The sequence below is a fragment of the Rhinolophus sinicus genome, chromosome 5 (genome assembly GCF_057876585.1).
Source record: "Rhinolophus sinicus isolate RSI-liver-muscle chromosome 5, RSI-T2T, whole genome shotgun sequence".
Lineage (NCBI taxonomy): Eukaryota > Metazoa > Chordata > Mammalia > Chiroptera > Rhinolophidae > Rhinolophus > Rhinolophus sinicus.
This window is the reverse complement of record NC_142505.1, coordinates 72175607-72193741: the sequence shown is the minus strand read 5'-3', so window position 1 is coordinate 72193741 and position 18135 is coordinate 72175607. Positions and strand designations below refer to the sequence as shown.

The window sequence follows — 18135 nt, the reverse complement described above, 5'->3', positions numbered from 1 at the left end:
ACTCCCGGCAGCCCGCGCGCGGCCCCGCCCCAGGAGCGTTTCACCACCCTACGCTGCCGAGGGGCTACGCGAGCCCCCACCTCACAGTGCATCCCTGTGGTGCGCTTCCCCTGCTCCGTCTCGTTTAATCCATGCAGGAACCCAGGGAGGCGAGGGTGCTGTTAGCTCCATTTCGCTGATGTAGTAGCTGAACCTCAGAGAGGGAAAGGGGCTTGCTCTCTGCAATTTGCGGGGCAGACGCCTGAGGTGGGCGCTGAGAGGGAGGGGATGGGGAAGAGTTTATGACCTGTACCTGAACCTCGAGGAGCTTACAATTGATGGGGGTGGCATGATGAGATAGAATGAGAAATGCAGAGAAGCCCTGTGGGTTTTAGAGGCTGAAGTAATAGTTCCGGAAGGGGAAGGAGAAATGTGGAGGCTTTCAGGGAAGGGGTAGATTTGACCCATGCCCCGAAGGATGGTTAATATCTCCTTGAGCATGGGTGCCGGGGGACAAGAGCAATTTAGGCAGAGGGACCTAGGATTGCCTTGCAACCAGTAGAGCAGTTAAGGGACTAGGGGCAGAAAGGTTATGGAAACACAGAGGGAGGAGGTAAGTGGGGCTGAAACAGCGAGGGGTAGGATCCGCCAGGCCTGCTTGCTTAGGTGGGGCTCTTAATGCGTATCCTTCCCTCTGCACGAGGGACCAAAAAGAAGAGGTTGCGGGTGAGCCTGAGGGTGCAAGAAGGGGTCAGGAATGCAACTGGAAAAGGAAAGTTGTGTACACAACTGAAAGCGGCGGGAGAGTGGGGCCAACATGACAAGATGAGGACTCAGGAAAAGCAAATCTCAAGAATTCCAAAGCTCAAGGTGCCTTGGGTACAGCAGTGTAGAATCTGACATGTCAATATAAAGCTGTGGCCCTACCCCTGTGGAGGGATGAAGTCTGGTGATAATATGCGCTCATTGGTTTACTTAGCAACGTTTAATGATGATGATGGTAATACTTTTTATTCTTCTGTGCCAAACACTGTTCTAAGTACTTTTAAGTGTATTAAGTGAATTAGTCATTTAAAAAATTATATAAGGTACACTCTAATGCTATTCCAATTTAACAGCTGGGGAAACAGTGGCAAAGAGAAGTTGAGTAATAACCTACCCAAGGTCATCCAACTGATATGTAAGTAGCAGGCATTTGCTCACACAAAACTCTGGGCCGGGCCTTATGATACGTGTTGGACAGAAAAATGTGTAAGACCCATCTCTTGCCCTATAAGAGCCCACTGAAAAGCAAAGGAGCAATGTCAATACAGAGTTTTGAGATTAATAATATGTTTTAACTACCAGGAAGTGTCCCCTCAGTTTAGTGGTGTGATTTGTTTTATCATCTCAGGGAATGTCTTTTATTCCTTCAATGGGAATGATCTTCAAACAAAAATGACAGATGCAGATGTTAACAAAAGTCGAACTCTTTAGAAAGACCAGTTAAGACAAGGGCTGATAAGCGTCTGTTGGATTTGAGCTGTTCACTAGGGGCTTTCATAAGAGCTGGGGGCAGAGGCGGAGAGGTGATGACTGTGTTCCGGAGGCGGGGTGAGGTGCTGTCCACGGTTCTGAATAGCGATTGCGTTCTAGACCAGTGTCACCACCTGTAATAAAGGACTGGTTTTGTTTTGTTTGCAATAAAATTTCCAATCCCTCATGAATCAATACTTTTAAAAAAATGATTTTATTGGGGAAAGGGAACAGGACTTTATTGGGGAACAGTGTGTACTTCCAGGAATTTTCCAAGTCAAGTTGTTGTCCTTTCAGTCTTAGTTGTGGAGGGCACAGCTCAACTCCAGGTCCAGTTGCTGTTTTTAGTTGCAGGGGGCGCAGCCCACCATCCCTTGCTCTCCAACCAACTGAGCCATCCGGGAGCTCAGCTCAGCAGCTCCGCTCATATTCAATCTTAGTTGTGGGGGCGTGCAGCCCGACCATCCCTTGCGGGATCGAGGAGTCGAACCAGCAACCTTGTGGTTGAAAGCCCGCGCTCCAACCAACTGAGCCATCTGGCCACCCAGGAGCTCAGTGGCATCTCATTGACTTCATTCTAGTTGCGGAGGGCGAAGCTCGCTGGCCCATGTGGGAATCGAACCGGCAGCCCCGTTGCCCAGAGCTTGCGCTCTAACCAACTGAGCCACCCATCCGCCCCATGAATCAATACTTTTGTAAAATACAATAAAAAAAATGAAACTGATCAAGTGCTTGATGTTACATTAATGTTAAATTTGTATACAAGTTCTTAAACAGTCCGTCAGTTTCTGTATTTATCTCATTGCAGACCTATAGCACGCACTCATGGACCAGCACTGGCATGCAGAGCACACTGTGAGTAGCAGTGTTCAACAGTAGTGGTTCAGTAGTCAGGCTGCTCATAGAAATCCCCTAAAGAGACAGACACAAGTGGAAAATTCTTATGCCCAGCAGTGACATGCATATAAGGTGACAGGGCACTAGTGATTTCACAGCAAGATTTCAAGGCCCAGAACCCAGACGTTAGAATGAGGGATGTGGCTTCCTAAGTAACAGAAGTATTATGTTGATGAAAGAACAACCTGCTTCTGATGTATGGCAGTATTGGGAATATAAGAGCAGTGAGCCTGCCATTCTTCGATCCTCCCACTCAGCAGAGATCTCATTCCACACCGGCTGCTAAGACCACTGAACATGGGTGCCATTTGTGAAATTCAAATGAGACACTGGGGGGCTACATCTACTTGCCCCATCTCTGGTTTCCCCAAGACCTCAGACTCTGGCAGGCCTATACTACCTGCTGTGCCCTTTCTGGGGGATGCCTTGATCCCACATCCATGCCCCTTTCTCCACCTGCCTAATTCCTATTCATCCATTAAAGGCTCAAGTCCAGCAGTACTTTCTTACGTGTTTCTTCCCCTGGGCTCTTTGGGGCCTTTCAAATCTCACTGAATTGAAATTGTCTATTCACAAACAAATCCCTCAGGGGCTGATAACTGGAAGAGATAAAGACACAGGTTTCTGCTATATATTTATCTCTGTGCTCCCCAAAACCTAGAAAAGAACTAGGAACAGCATGAATGTGAAGTGGATGTTTGGTTAAAGAAATGAAGAGAGAAGAAGGGAAGAGAGTATGGAGGGGAAAGGGAGGTGAATGAGAGGAAAAAGAAAGAAAAAGGTGGAGGAAGAATGAGAGAAGAAGGAAGAAGGAAGGAAGAAATCAAGGATGAAGGAGGGAGGAAAGAAAGAAGGAAGAAGAGTAATTATGAGTCATAATTACAGGAAAAGCCAAAATTTCCATATATACCTGGCTTTTTTGTGACATCCCCTCCTGATTATTCCCATTAGGTATCTTGAGCTGGGGAGGGTGTGGGTGGGAATGCATCAGGGATAGAATGTTCTGCATATAAAATCAGAGCTTCCGTGTACAATTCTTTTGCTCTGGTGTTTGGTGAATTATTTCAGTTTACTGGTGACCTCCACACCATCCCCAGGAAACCAACACACCACTGTCCCCTCCTCTGAACCACTGTCCAGTGCAGACTCATCTTCCTCCCTGGCCTGTGGATAAACACCTTATGACCATCTCTATAAAGGGGTTTTCTATGAGAGTGCTTTCCCCTGTGCTCTCTATCTCAGAACACCGAAGCCCTGGAGGGAGTGTGTGCTGAATCCAGGGACATCAAAAACTGTCCTGCTAGACCTTGAATCATCCATTGGACCTGCTTCACCACCCCCTAGGCTCACACTGGTCCCTCTGACAGAATCCTTCCACTCCTGGTGTTTTCTCAGAGGTCCCATTGTGTCCCCTCCTCAGTGCTTTGGGCAGTCTGCCCCACAGGTCTGTGCTTGACTGAACCCTAATTGAAGGCTTGGTCTTCCCATCCTCCAGCACTATGGGGGTTCCCATAGGGAGGGCAAATCAAGGGGAATGGCTGAGCTATGCTTCAGTCCCTGAGTCAGAAAGCCGTCGATCCCAGGACTCAGAGGACCTCTAGGGTCAGTATGGCCAAATACCACATACCAACCCACCTGAGTCTCAGCTCTACCTGAGCCAAAATGCCATTACACTTTCCCACAGTAAATGTTTGCAGTTTCCACAAAGGTCTCCACTGTTTTCCAAACACCTATTCTGGATGGGTAAAGAAATGCATAGACTTGGCCGAGGCACCAAGACGCCTCTCTGGGTTCAATATTCCAAGGGAAAATCCTCTCCCTTTGTGCCTGAGGTTGTATAGATGAACCTGGACATGGGATGCAGATTTCTCAGAACATCTTTTAATCACCACCCTTTCTGTCAAGTTCTCTAACCTGCAACTTCTTCTGCCCCTGAAGGGAGACTTTCTCTCCAACTTTCATTCACGTGGGAGGCCTCCTTCTTCAGGTTCAAAGATCATTCATTGTCTATGAGATAAAACCCAGGGGTAAGGGAGGGAAGGGGACATGATGGGGAGACCAAGGTGGAGGGAAGAGAGAGCAGGAAGATGACAAATGCAGAGAGTGACAAGGGTATCTTATACTTCCCCTTTCTCTCACTTCTTCCCCACTTTTTCCTCCCCTCTTCACCCACACCACTTTCTACCTCTCTCTGCTCTCTCTTTTGTAAAATGTAGGTTTTATTATTTAAGTATGGTGAGGCCAACAGATCAGGAGATGATTGGCACTGAAAAAGAAAACAGTTTGTTACAGTTCCCAAGAGGAGAGTTACACCATGACATGCAAGGCTACATAGGAAACACCAGGGTTGGTCAGAAAGCAGAGGGAGTAAGGAGAAAGCATGGATACATGCCCTATTGTGGCTTTCATGGGAAGGAATGGGTGAGACAAGGCATTCATGCTTAGGGTTGGCTAGTTTGAATAATTTCAGTGAGCTCTGGGGTGTAGGGACTTGTCTGGTTGGACAGGTGGATGAATTCTCTATTCAGTTCCACTGGTCTATATGTCTTTGTGTCAATACCACACTGTTTTGATTACTGTGGCTTTGTAGTAAGTTTTGAAATCAAGAAGGGTAAGGCCTCCAACATGTTATTCTTTTTCAAGATTATTTTGCCTATTTGGGGCCCCTGTGAATTTTGAGGCTCCATATGAATTTTAGAATGGGTTTTCCTATTTGTGCAAAAAAACATTATTGGGATTTTGATAGGGATTGCATTAAATCTGTAGCTTGCTTTGGATGGTATTGACACCTTAACAATATCAAGTCTTCCAATCCATGAACATTTATTTATGTCTTCTATAAATTCTTTCAGAAATGTTTTGTAGTTTTCATTGTACAAGTCTTTCACCTCCTTAGTTAATTCCTAAGTATTTTATTTTATTTTTTGATGCTATTGAAATAAAAATTTTAAAATTTGTTTCCTTTTCAGGTTGTTCATTGTTAATGTGTAGAAATGCAATTGATTTTTTTTTGTCTTGACTTTGTATCCTGCTACTTTGCTGAATTTGTTTATTAGTTCTAACAGTTTTGGGGTTTTTGTTTGTTTGTTTGTTTGTTTCTTGGTGTGTGTGTGTAATCTTTAGGGTTTCTACATAGAAGAGCATCTGTGAACACAGATAATTTTACTTCTTCCTTTCCAATTTGGATGCCTTTTATTTCTTTTTTTTTGCCTAATAGTTTTGGCTAAGACTTCTAGTACTATGTTAAATAGAAGTGATAAAAGGGGGCATTCTTTTCTTTTTCCTAGTCTTAGAGGAAAAGCTTTTAGTCGGTCATTGACTATGATGTTTACTGTGGATTTTTCACATGTGGCTTTTATTATGTTGAGGTAGCTTCCTTCTATTCCTAGTTTGTTGAGTATTTTTTATTATAAAAGGGTGTTGGATTTGGTCAAATGCTATCTCAACTTCAATTAAGGTGATCATGTGGCTTTTTTTCCTTTATTCTCTTAATGTGGTGTATTACATTGATAGATTTTTATATGTTAAATTATCTTTGCATTCCAGGAATAAATCCCACTTGGTCATGGTGTAAAATCCTTTTAATATGCTGCTGCTGAAGTTGGCTTGCTAGTATTTTGTTGAGGATATTTGCATCACTTTTCATAAGGGATGTTGGTCTGTAGTTTCTTTTCTTGTAGTGTTTGTTTTTTTAAAATTTTCATTGGGGAATATTGAGGAACAGTGTGTTTCTCCAGGCCCATCCGCTCCAAGTTATTGTCCTTCAGTCTAGTTGTGGAGGGTGCAGCTCAGCTCCAAGTCCAGTTGCCGTTTTCAATCTTTAGTTGCAGGGTGCGCAGCCTACCATCCCATGTGGGAATCGAACTGGCAACCTTGTTGTTGAGAGCTTGCGCTCTAACCAAATGAGCCATCAGTCTGCCCCTCCGGAAGCTCAGCAGCAGCTCATTGTCTTCAATCTAGTTGTGGAGGGCGCAGCTCACTGGTGCATGTGGGAATCAAGCCTTGGGCAACCCTGTTGTTCAGAGCTCACACTCTAACCAACTGAGCCATCCCGCTGCCCCTCTTGTAGTGTTTTTGTCTGGCTTTGGTATCAGTGTAATGCTGAATTACCCACAATGGATGAATGAATTAGAAATGAATTAGGGAATATTCCCTCTTCAATTTTTTGGAAAAGTTTGAGAAGGATTGGTGTTAGTTCTTTAAATGTTTGGTAGAATTCACTGTTGAAGTCATCAAGTCCAAGGCTTTTGTCTGTTGGGAGATATTTTATGACTGGTATCCTTACTAGTTTTATGTTCCTTCAGATTTTCTATCTCTTTGTGGTTTAGTCATGGTAGGTTTTTTGTTTTTAAGAATTTTTCCATTTCATCTAGGTTATTCAATTTGTTGGCATACAATTGCTCATAGCACTCTCTTATAATCTTTTTTATTTCTCTAGAATCGGTAATAATGTCCTCACTTTCATTGTTAGTAATGATTTTAATAATTTGAAACTCTCTCTTAGTCCATCTAGCTGAAGGTTTGTCAATTTTGTTGACTTTTTTCAAAGAACCAACTTTTGGTTTCATTGATTTTCTTTATAATTTTTCTATTCTCTATTTGTTTACCTTTGCTCTAATCTTTATTATTTCCTTCCTTATGTTAGCTTTGTTATTGAACTCAAGGGGTTCACCACTGGGGGTATTCTATTCAAGAACTAGACGTTAGGTAATTGTATTTACTTGCAGCAAGTAAAGGAGACAGGGATTCACATCCAAAGCTCTGTCTCCCCAAAGGGAGGTTTACCCATTGCTTATCAGTTCTTCTTTGCAGTAAGCCAAATGTATCTGGTTGGGTTCTGGTCAAGCTCATCAGGTTACGCCTGCATCTGCAAAATACTGTGCACATTTTTTTTTTTTAAATAGACGTTGTATTTATTTGCACTTAAACTTATAAACCAACCAGCCAAACTGGTACTATTATCGTGATACAGCAAAGTACAAAAACATCTTTTACAAATACTTAATTAACAAATTAAATGTTGTAGTAAAACAGCAAAAGGGGCAGAGGAAATCAATGAAGCATATTATAGCTCATTAACCTCTCACCTGAGTTGAGGTTTTTAAGCAAGCCTCCCAACCCCAGAATATGTGACTAATCCTTCATCACACATCTTTATACTTTTACTTTCTATTCTTGAGACAAGATTCTAGGTCCTAAAGATATCCAAAATATTATTATATCTAGTTATCTATAGCCAGAGACATTTTTTATCATCATTTTGTTTATAGCAGTAAGGCTACAGGAACCTCTTTGATTAGACTCCAGTCATACCCTACACTCCCACCCCTCCAAATTAACACAATAGGCATAATGAGAAAGAAGCAGGATATCAAGGCAGAGATAATAGAAAAATCCTAGAAGTGATGCAGGCACTGCCCAAATTGATTGCATAATATACTCATCGTCACACATCGTCAGGCTGTATATTATGGAGTAATTTGGGAATAAATCCATGATTTGCTGTGTACCACAATACTTAGGGGTTTGCTGTATCACATCATAGCTTTCCTCAGCAGTTTCCAAGGTGGCCTCCAAATCACTGACAGGTCGATTTTGCTGGAACTGGATCTGTGGTGGTAGGGCTTCCTCCCCATAACCGTAGAACTGATTGTTCCAGGCCTGATTGTTCCAGGCTTGGTTGTTCCAAGATTGGTTATTCCAGGATTGAGGGCACCAAGTCTGACTGTTCCAGGAATGGTAGCTCCAAGATTGGCTGTTCCAGGAATGGTTGTTCCAAGTTGGGTTATTGTAGGCCTGGTTGCTCCACATTGAAAAGTTTCCAGAAGCGTTCACCAGTCATCCCTGGTGACAGGAAGAGAGGCCCGGATACTCTGCAGTTGCTGAGCCCTTCCGAGTCATATAGCTGCTGTTCTTTGGCCAGTTGTATTTCTGCCACCTCTTACATTTCATTCTCTGGTTCTGGAACCAGGTCTTAATCTGTTTGTAGCTAAGGTTCAGAATGTTGGAAAGTTCTTGCATCTGCTGGAGGCTGAGATATTTCTGTCTCTGAAATCTCTCATTGAGTACACAGAGCTGGGTCTGTGAGAACACGGTTCTGATCTTCTGTTTCTTGACCTGGACCTTCTCTTCCTTCTTCACTGTGTTTTCTACAGAAGTGGGTAGTATTACGCTGGGACTGGTGGAAGAATCAGGGCTGTTCTGAATAAGCAGATCCATGGAGGAAGGAAGAGGAGAGACTGCATTCTCCGTGTGGAGTGTCTCAGCAGATGACATTTGCAAGGATGCATAATTTTCTTCAGGCCCATAAATCTCAGGCTCTGGTGAAGAGTCCCTAGAATTGGATGCTTCGGGGCAAGGCGGGCTTTGGGGACAAGCCAGATCCACACTCATGTTGCGGAGTTGAAGGAAAGAGAAAAAACCCAACAACCTAGGTTGTAAGAAATGCCCGGGCTTAAGTATCTAGGTGGAAAAGCTTAAAGAAATAACGAAGGTCTCCAGATATGGAAGTATCAAAAAGATGGAATGATACCTTTGCAGTAACAGGACCCAACCAGCCCTATCTAGCAAAAAAAAAAAAAGTCTGTGCACATTTTAACATTTAGCAAGAATAGCATTTCATGAGAACTGTCCAGACCCTTGTTCTGTCTAACAGCTTTGGCTTTATTTTGTTCTTTTTTTTCTAGTTCTTCAAGTGTAAAGTGAGGTTATTGATTGAGAACTTTCTTGTTTGTAAATGTAATAAGCATATGTAGCTATAAATTTACCACTTAGCGTAGCTTTCTCTGTGTCCCATAAGTTTTGGTACGGTGTGTTTTTATTATCATTCATCACTAAGTATTTTCTTAGAAATCCCTTGTAATTTCTTCTTGATCCATTGTTTAAAAAGAAGAAAAATATACAATTACAATCATGCAGTCCCCTTTGCTAGACTGTTTTTGAATCACCAACATATTTCTAACACCAAGCATAGGACTCGGCACAAAATATATGCTCAAGCCATGGTGGTTAAATAAATAAATGAAAAGCTCTAATCACCAAAAAAACCCTATTGTTTAATTTCCACAAATTTGTGAATTTTTCCATTTTCCTTTTGTTATTGATTTCTAACTTCATCTCACTGTTGTCAGAGAAGATGTTTTGTATGACATCTATCTTTTAAAATCTAATGAGACTTAATTTGTCTCAATAAATGCCTAATATTTCATATATCCTGGAAAATGTCCCATGTACACTTGAGAAGAATGTGTATTGTTGTTGTTAGGTTGCGTATTTTATGTCTGTCTGTCTGATATTAGGTATGTAAATGTATGTAATTGTTATATTTTCTTGCTATATTGAGCCTTTTATGAAAATAATGTCCTATGTCTCTTGTAACTTTTTTTTATTTAAAGTCTACTTTGTCTGGTATAACCACTCGTGCATGGAATATCCTTTTCCATTCCTTCACTTTCAAATATTTTTGTGTCTTTGGATCTAAAGTGAGACTCTGATAGGCAACATATAGTTGGATCATGTTTTGTGTGTTTTTTAATTCATTTTACCAATCTTTGTCTTTTGATTGGAAAGTTTGATCCACTTCATTTAAAGTGATTACTGATAAAGAGAGACTTCTGTCGTTTTGCTATTTGTTTTCTATTTGCCTTATAGCTTTCTTGTCCCACATTTCCTGCATTTATTATCTTCTTTTGTGTTTAACTTTTTTGTAGTGAAATATTTAAATTCCTTTCTCATTTCCTTCTGTGTGTATTCTTTAGCTATTTTCATTGTGGTTACCATGGGAGTTACATTTAACATCCTAAAGTTGTAACACTCTAATTTGAATTTATACCAGCTTAACACCAAAAAAGTACAAAAAAATTCTCCCCCTTTAACAGCTCTGTTCTCACCCCTTTCAGTTGTGATATTACAAAACTATATCTTTATACATTGTGTGTAATGTTTATTTTTTACTGTGAAGGAAACTAACTATTGATACATGCAACAAACTGAATAGAATTATGCTGAGTGAAAAAAAGTTAATCTCAAAAGGCTACCTACGGTATGATTCCATTTATGAATAATTTTTTTAAAAGATTTTATTTTGTTGGAGAAGGAGAACAGGACTTTACTGGGGAACAGTGTGTACTCCTAGGACTTCTTTCCAAGAGTCAAGTTGTCCTTTCAGTCTTAGTTGTGGAGGGCGCAGCTCAGCTCCAGGTCCAGTTGCCCGTTGCTAGTTGCAGGGGGCGCAGCCCACCATCCCTTGCAGGAGTCCAATGGGCAACCTCGTGGTTGAGAGGACGCACTCTAACCAACTGAGCCATCTGGGAGCTCAGCGGCAGCTCAGCCCAAGGTGCCGTGTTCAATTTTAGTTGCAGGGCGCGGAGCCCACCATCCCTCGCGGGACTCGAGGAGTTGAACCGGCAACCTTGTGGTTGAGAGCCCACTGGCCCATGTGGGAATCCAAAGGGCAGCCTTCGGAGTTAGGAGAACGGAGCTCTAACCACCTGAGCCACCGGGCCAGCCCTTATGAAACATTCTTGAAATGGCAAAGTTATAGAAATGAAAAACACAGATTAGTAGCTGTCTGGGATTAAGGAAGGGCTGAGGGAGTAGAGAAGTGTTGTGACTATAACAGGATATGAAGGATCCTCGTGGTGATGTTCTGTATCTTGACTGTATCAATGTCCATATCCTTGTTATGATATTGTATTATACTTGGGCAAGAGGTTACCGTTGGAGAAAACTGGGTAGTGGGGACATTGAATCTCTGCATTATTTCTTACAACTGCATCTGAATCTGTAATTACCTCAATATAAAAAAATTTGGGTAAAATTCAGGAAGAACACAAAGGGCAGACCCAGACCTCTGCTGATCTCACACTTAGTGCGAAGCTCTCCAAAATGGGGCAGCTCTGCCCCAAGAATCACAGTAACCCTTAACCTGCCGGCCACTGGGGCACCGAACCCTGGTCCGGCGACGAACTATCACAGCCGGGAATCGGCAGCAAAGCCCGAGTGGAGGAGTATGTGGTGGTGACGGTGGGATGCCTGGGACCATACAGACCAGATTTAAGAGTGACAGGGCTTTGGGGGGGGGGGTCAAAAAAGTCATAAACAAGAGACTATGACACTTCTCTTTTGTTGTTTTGGGGGAAAAATTGAAAATAAATTCGAGAAAAATGGCGGAGTGAGGTGAGCCTCTGTAAAGCGCCCCTGGAATTATCGAACAACAAAAACACCACAAAGGACTCCCTGCACAGCAGACAGGCAAGACGAAGAGGCCCACTACCGACTGAAATCACCTACAGGTGGGAGATTCGCGTGAAGGGGGGGGGGGGGAGAAAAGGGAGAAGTGCGCGGAGCCGGAGCCGCGCGGACGCAGACCTCGCTCAGTGCGCCGAGCTCGCTGCTTCCCGGAACTACCGCAGCTGCGGGAGATCGGACTGCTAGGGCTCCGCCAGGGCTCCACAGGGCTGAGGGGGCAGCATATAACACGGCTGAACCCAACGCTCACGGCAGAGACCTCGGAGAAAAGACTGAGGGAAAAAGGCTGAAAACGGTGGTTTAAGCCGCACTGCTGAGCAGAGACCGGAGCCTTAGGCACTAAGACTAGCTGCCCCTCCCTCCCCTCCCAGAGCTCGCCCCGCCCCCACCTGCCCGGTGCTAGAAGCGAAACAGTAGCAGTGTCAGATCAAAACAACAGAAAATTTGCTATATTTGAGAACTGTGGCCCACAAACACAAATCCACAGCCCAACTAGTTCCGGCAAAGAGGAGAGAGCTGTGGAAGCAGCACCGGCTGTGGTGGTGGTCGCCATTGCTCTGGGCCACCTCTCACAGCTCACCCCGCCCCTGGCCCCACCTATCTGGGCGGATCCCTGCAGGAGTAAACAGAACTGCTGAAACATACAGGCTCTGAATCAGGAGCTGGAAGAGCTTTGGAACATCAAAAGCTCTCCGCATACCCACCGGGACACTGTGCCCTGTGACCTAGATGAACTATTAACAGAGGAGAAGCCCGTCTCCCAGGGAATCCCCTCAGTGTGTGAGAAGCTGGAATAGTGCAGAGAAAACATAGCACTACCTTGTGAGAGAGGGAAAAAAAAGCCTGCAGTAGGAGAAAAAGTAAAACGTTCTACCAACAAGTACTGGAAAACAAAAGAAAGACCTCTTCCTATCAACTTGTTGCAGAAGTCACTCCTGTAGATGTCTAGGAAGAGAAATAGTAAACCAGTAATTGCCATGAATAACCAAGGCAACAAGATAGCTCAGAAAGAAAGTGAAAAATCTCCAGAAAAGGCACTTAAAGATACAGAAATATGTGACTTAAATGACAGAGAATTCAAGACTGCAGTTCTGAAAAAACTCAACGAGATACAAGAAAACACAGATAGGCAGTTAAATGAACTCAGAAACTCAATTAAAGAACAGCATGAGCATTTTACAAAAGAGATTGAAATTTTAAAAAAGAACCAAATAGAATTTCTGGAGATTAAGAACTCAATAGAAGAAATTAAGAATGAAATAACCAGCTTAGGTAGTAGAGTTGACCAGATGGAGGAAAGAATCAGTGACATCGAAGATAGAAACCTGGAAATTACACAGACGGAAGAAGAAAGAGACTTGAGACTTAAAAGAAATGAAAGAACTCTACAAGAACTTTCTGACTCCATCAGAAAGAGCAATATAAGAATAATGGCATACCAGAAGGAGAAGAAAGAGAGAAGGGAACAGAGAATATATTCAAACAAATTGTCGATGAGAACTTCCCAAATTTGTGGACAGAACTGGACCCTCGAATCCAAGAAGCAAATAGAACACCTAGTTACCTCAATCCCAACAGGCCTTCTCCAAGGCACATTGTACTGAAGCTGTCTAAAATCAACGACAAAGAAAGAATCTTCAAGGCAGCCAGGGAAAAGAAGACGGTAACTTACAAAGGAAAGCCCATTAGATTATCATCAGATTTTTCAGCAGAAACTCTACAAGCCAGGAGGGAGTGGAACCAAATATTCAAACTATTGAAAGAGAGAAATCATGAGCCAAGAATAATATATCCAGCAAAGATATCCTTTAGATATGAAGGAGGAATAAAGACCTTTCCAGACATACAGAAGCTGAGGGAATTTTCTAATACACGACCTGCACTACAAGAAATACTAAAGGAGGCTATTCGACCACCATCAACAGGGACAATTTGTGGCAACCAAAACTCAAAAAGGGGGAGAGTAAAGGCCTGAACCGGAATATGGGAATGGAGAAAGTAAGCGTGCTGAAGAAAATGGAATACTCTAAATATCAAACTTTCTTTTACATAAACTTAAGGGTAACCACTCAAAAAAAATCCATAACTGAAATATATACTGAAATAAAAGAAGAAACAGAGGGAAACATCATAGAATACCACCACACAGAAATAATAGACAACAACAAAAAGGCAAAGAAACAATGGAGACACAGCCTTACCAGAAAACTAAAGATAGAATGACAGGAAATCCTCACATATCAATAATCACCATAAATGTAAATGGACTGAACTCACCAATAAAAAGGCACAGAGTAGCAGATTGGATCAAAAAACTAAACCCAACCATATGCTGTCTCCAAGAGACACATCTCAGCTACAAGGACAAGCATAGACTCAAAGTGAAAGGGTGGAAATTGACACTCCAAGCAAATGGTGCCCAGAGAAAATCAGGTGTAGCCATAATGATATCAGATGAAACAGACTTCAAAGTGAAAAAGATAACAAGAGACAAAGATGGACATTTCATAATGGTGAAGGGGACTGTACAACAAGAAGACATAACAGTCATCAATATTTATGCCCCCAATCAGGGAGCACCGAAATACACCAAGCAACTACTAACAGAACTAAAGGGAGAAATTGACCAAAACACAATTATACTAGGGGACTTAAATACATCATTGAAAGCTATGGATAGATCATCCAAACAGAAAATAAATAACGAAATAGTAGCCCTAAATGACACATTAGATGAAATGGACATAATTGACATTTATAGAGCACTTCATCCTAAAACATCAGACTATACATTCTTTTCTAGTGTACATGGAACATTCTCAAGGATAGACCATATATTGGGACATAAAATCAGTCTCAACAAATTTAAAAAGATTGAAATCATACCATGCATATTCTCTGATCACAAGGCTTTGAAATTGGATATCAACTGTAAAAAGAAAGCGGGGAAAAAACACAAATACATGGAGACTAAACAACATACTTTTAAAGAAGGACTGGGTCAAAGAAGAAATTAGAGGAGAGATCAAAAGATACATAGAAACAAATGACAATGAAAATACATCCTACCAAAATTTTTGGGATGCAGCGAAAGCAGTTTTAAGAGGGAAATTTATCTCATTACAGGCCTATCTCAAGAAACAAGAAAACTCCCAAATAAATAACCTCATGTTACACCTTAAAGAACTAGAAAAAGAAGAACAAGTAAAACCCAAGGTCAGCAGAAGAAAGGAAATAACAAAAATTAGAGCAGAAATAAATGAAATAGATAACAAAAAGACAATAGAAAAAATTAATGTGACAAAGAGCTGGTTCTTTGAGAAGATTAACAAAATTGACAAACCCTTGGCTAGACTCACTAAGATAAAAAGAGAGAAGACATTGATTAACAAAATCAGAAACGTAAAAGGGGAAGTTATCACGGACACCACAGAAATACAAAGGATCATCCAAGAATACTATGAAGGACTATATGCCACCAAATTCAACAACCTAGAAGAAATGGATAAGTTCTTAGAAACATATAGCCTTCCAAGGCTGAACCATGAAGAACTGGAAAATCTAAACAGACCGATCACCAGTAACGAAATTGAATCAGTCATCCAAAACCTTCCCAAAAGCAAAAGTCCGGGACCAGATGGCTTCACTAGTGAATTCTACCAAACCTTCAAAGAGGATCTAATGCCAATCCTGCTCAATCTCTTCCAAAAAATTGAAGAAGAGACAGTACTCCCTAACTCATTTTATGAGGCCAACATTACCCTGATACCAAAACCTGGTAAGGACAGCACAAAAAAAGAAAAGTACAGACCAATATCTCTGATGAATACAGATGCAAAAATCCTAAATAAAATTCTAGCAAATCGAATACAACAATGCATTAAAAAGATTATTCATCACGACCAAGTGGGGTTCACCCCCAGGGCACAAGGATGGTTCAACATCTGCAAATCCATCAATGTGATACACCACATAAACAAAATAAAGGACAAAAATCATATGATTATATCAATTGATGCAGAAAAAGCATTTGACAAGATACAACATCCATTTATGATTAAAACACTTAATAAAATAGGTATAGAAGGAAAATACCTTAACATAATAAAGGCCATATATGACAAGCCCTCTGCTAATCTCATAATTAATGGAGAAAAACTGAAGCCCTTTGCTCTACATTCAGGAACACGACAGGGATGTCCCCTATCACCTCTGCTTTTCAACATCGTGTTGGAGGTCCTTGCCAGAGCAGTCAGGCAAGAGAAAGAAATAAAAGGCATCCAAATTGGGAATGAAGAAGTTAAATGATCACTCTTTGCAGATGACATGATGCTATATATAGAAAACCCTAAAGACTCCACCAAAAAGCTATTAGAAACAATCAACGAATACAGTAAAGTTGCTGGCTACAAAATCAACGCACAAAAGTCCATTGCCTTCCTATATACCAACAATGAAATCTCAGAAAAAGAAATACAAAAAACAATTCCTTTTGCAATTGCAACAAAAAGAATAAAATACCTAGGAATAAACTTAACCAAGGATGTGAAAGACCTATATGCTGAAAACTATAAGACTTTTTTGAAAGAAATTGAAGAAGACACAAAGAAATGGAAAGGCATTCCGTGCTCATGGATTGGAAGAATCAACATACTTAAAATGGCCATATTACCCAAAGCAATATACAGATTCAATGCAATCCCCATCAAAATCCCAATGGCATATTTTAAAGAAATAGAACAAAAAATCATCAGATTTGTTTGGAACCACAAAAGACACCGAATAGCCAAAGCAATCTTAAGAAAAAAGAACTATAATGGAGGTATCACACTTCCTGACTTTGGCTTGTACTACAGGGCCACAATAATCAAAACAGCATGGTATTGGCAGAAAAACAGACACATAGACCAATGGAATAGAATTGAGAACCCAGAAATAAAACCACATAAATATGGACAGATAATTTTTGACAAAGAAGCTAAAAACATACAATGGAGCAAAGACAGCCTCTTCAATAAATGGTGCTGGGAGAATTGGATAGCCACGCGCAAAAGAATGAAACTGGACTGCTATTTGTCACCATGTACCAAAGTTAATTCAAAATGGATCAAAGACTTAAGCATAAGACCTGACACAATAAACTGCATAGAAGAAAACATAGGTACTAAACTGATGGATCTTGGGTTCAAAGAGCATTTTATGAATTTGACTCCAAAGGCAATGGAAGTAAAAGCTAAAATAAACGAATGGGAATATATGAAACTTAAAAGCTTCTGCACAGCAAAAGAAACCATTGACAAAATAAAGAGGCCACCAACTGAATGGGAGAAGATTTTTGCAAACAGTGCCTCCGATAAGGGGCTAGTATCCAGAATATACAAGGAACTCATGCAACTCAACAACAAAAAAACAAACAACCCAATTGAAAAATGGGCAGAGGACTTGAAGAGACATTTCTCCAAAGAGGACATACAAATGGCAAATAGACATATGAAAAAATGCTCAACATCACTAATCATCAGAGAAATGCAGATAAAAACCACAATGAGATATCACCTCACCCCCGTCAGAATGGCGATCATCAACAAGATAAATAGTAACAAATGTTGGAGAGGCTGTGGAGAAAAAGGAACCCTCATACACTGTTGGTGGGAATGCAGACTGGTGCAGCCGTTATGGAAGGCGGTGTGGAGGTTCCTCAAAAAATTACGAATAGAATTGCCATATGACCCAGCAATCCCTCTCCTGGGTATCTACCCAAAAAATCTGAAAACATTTAGAGATAAAGACACGTGCGCTCCAATGTTCATTGCAGCTTTGTTTACGGTAGCCAAGACATGGAAACAACCAAAATGTCCTTCGATAGATGAATGGATGAAGAAGTTGTGGTATATATACACAATGGAATACTATTCGGCGGTAAGAAAAGATGATATAGGAACATTTGTGACAACATGGATGGATCTTGAGAGTGTAATGCTGAGCGAAATAAGTCAGACAGAAAAAGCCGAGAACCATGTGATTTCACTGATATGTGGTATATAAACCAAAACAACAAAAGAACAAGACAAACAAATGAGAAACAGAAACTCATAGACACAGACAATGGTTTGGTGGTTGCCAGAGGGTAAGGGGGGTGGGGGGTGGGAGATGAGGGTAAGGGGGATCGAATATATGGTGATGGAAGGAGAACTGACTCTGGGTGATGAACACACAATGGGATTTATAGATGATGTAATACAGAATTGTACACCTGAAATCTATGTAATTTTACTAACAATTGTCACCTCAATAAATTTAATAATAATAAATAAATAAACAAACAAATAAATAAAAAAAGAAAATAAATTCGAGCACTGTTTGTATCATGTTTTTCAAAGTTCAATTTTTAAAAAGAGAAGCAAACCCAGAGTGGCAGATGCTATGCCGGGGATAGAATCCTGTCTCTGTTCATAATTTGCTCCGCGACCTCAAGCAAACTGCGTTAGTTTCATC

At 41.2% G+C, this 18135-nt stretch overlaps 1 protein-coding gene across 1 annotated transcript; it reads right to left on the bottom strand.

The window, feature by feature from the left end:
- Nucleotides 1–7837: 7837 nt before the first annotated feature.
- LOC109433926 (homeobox protein NANOG-like) lies at nt 7838–8784 on the bottom strand. The gene is given in 2 exon segments (XM_088798899.1): nt 7838–7863; nt 7866–8784. Coding segments are annotated over 2 exon segments (945 nt in total).
- Nucleotides 8785–18135: the final 9351 nt, after the last annotated feature.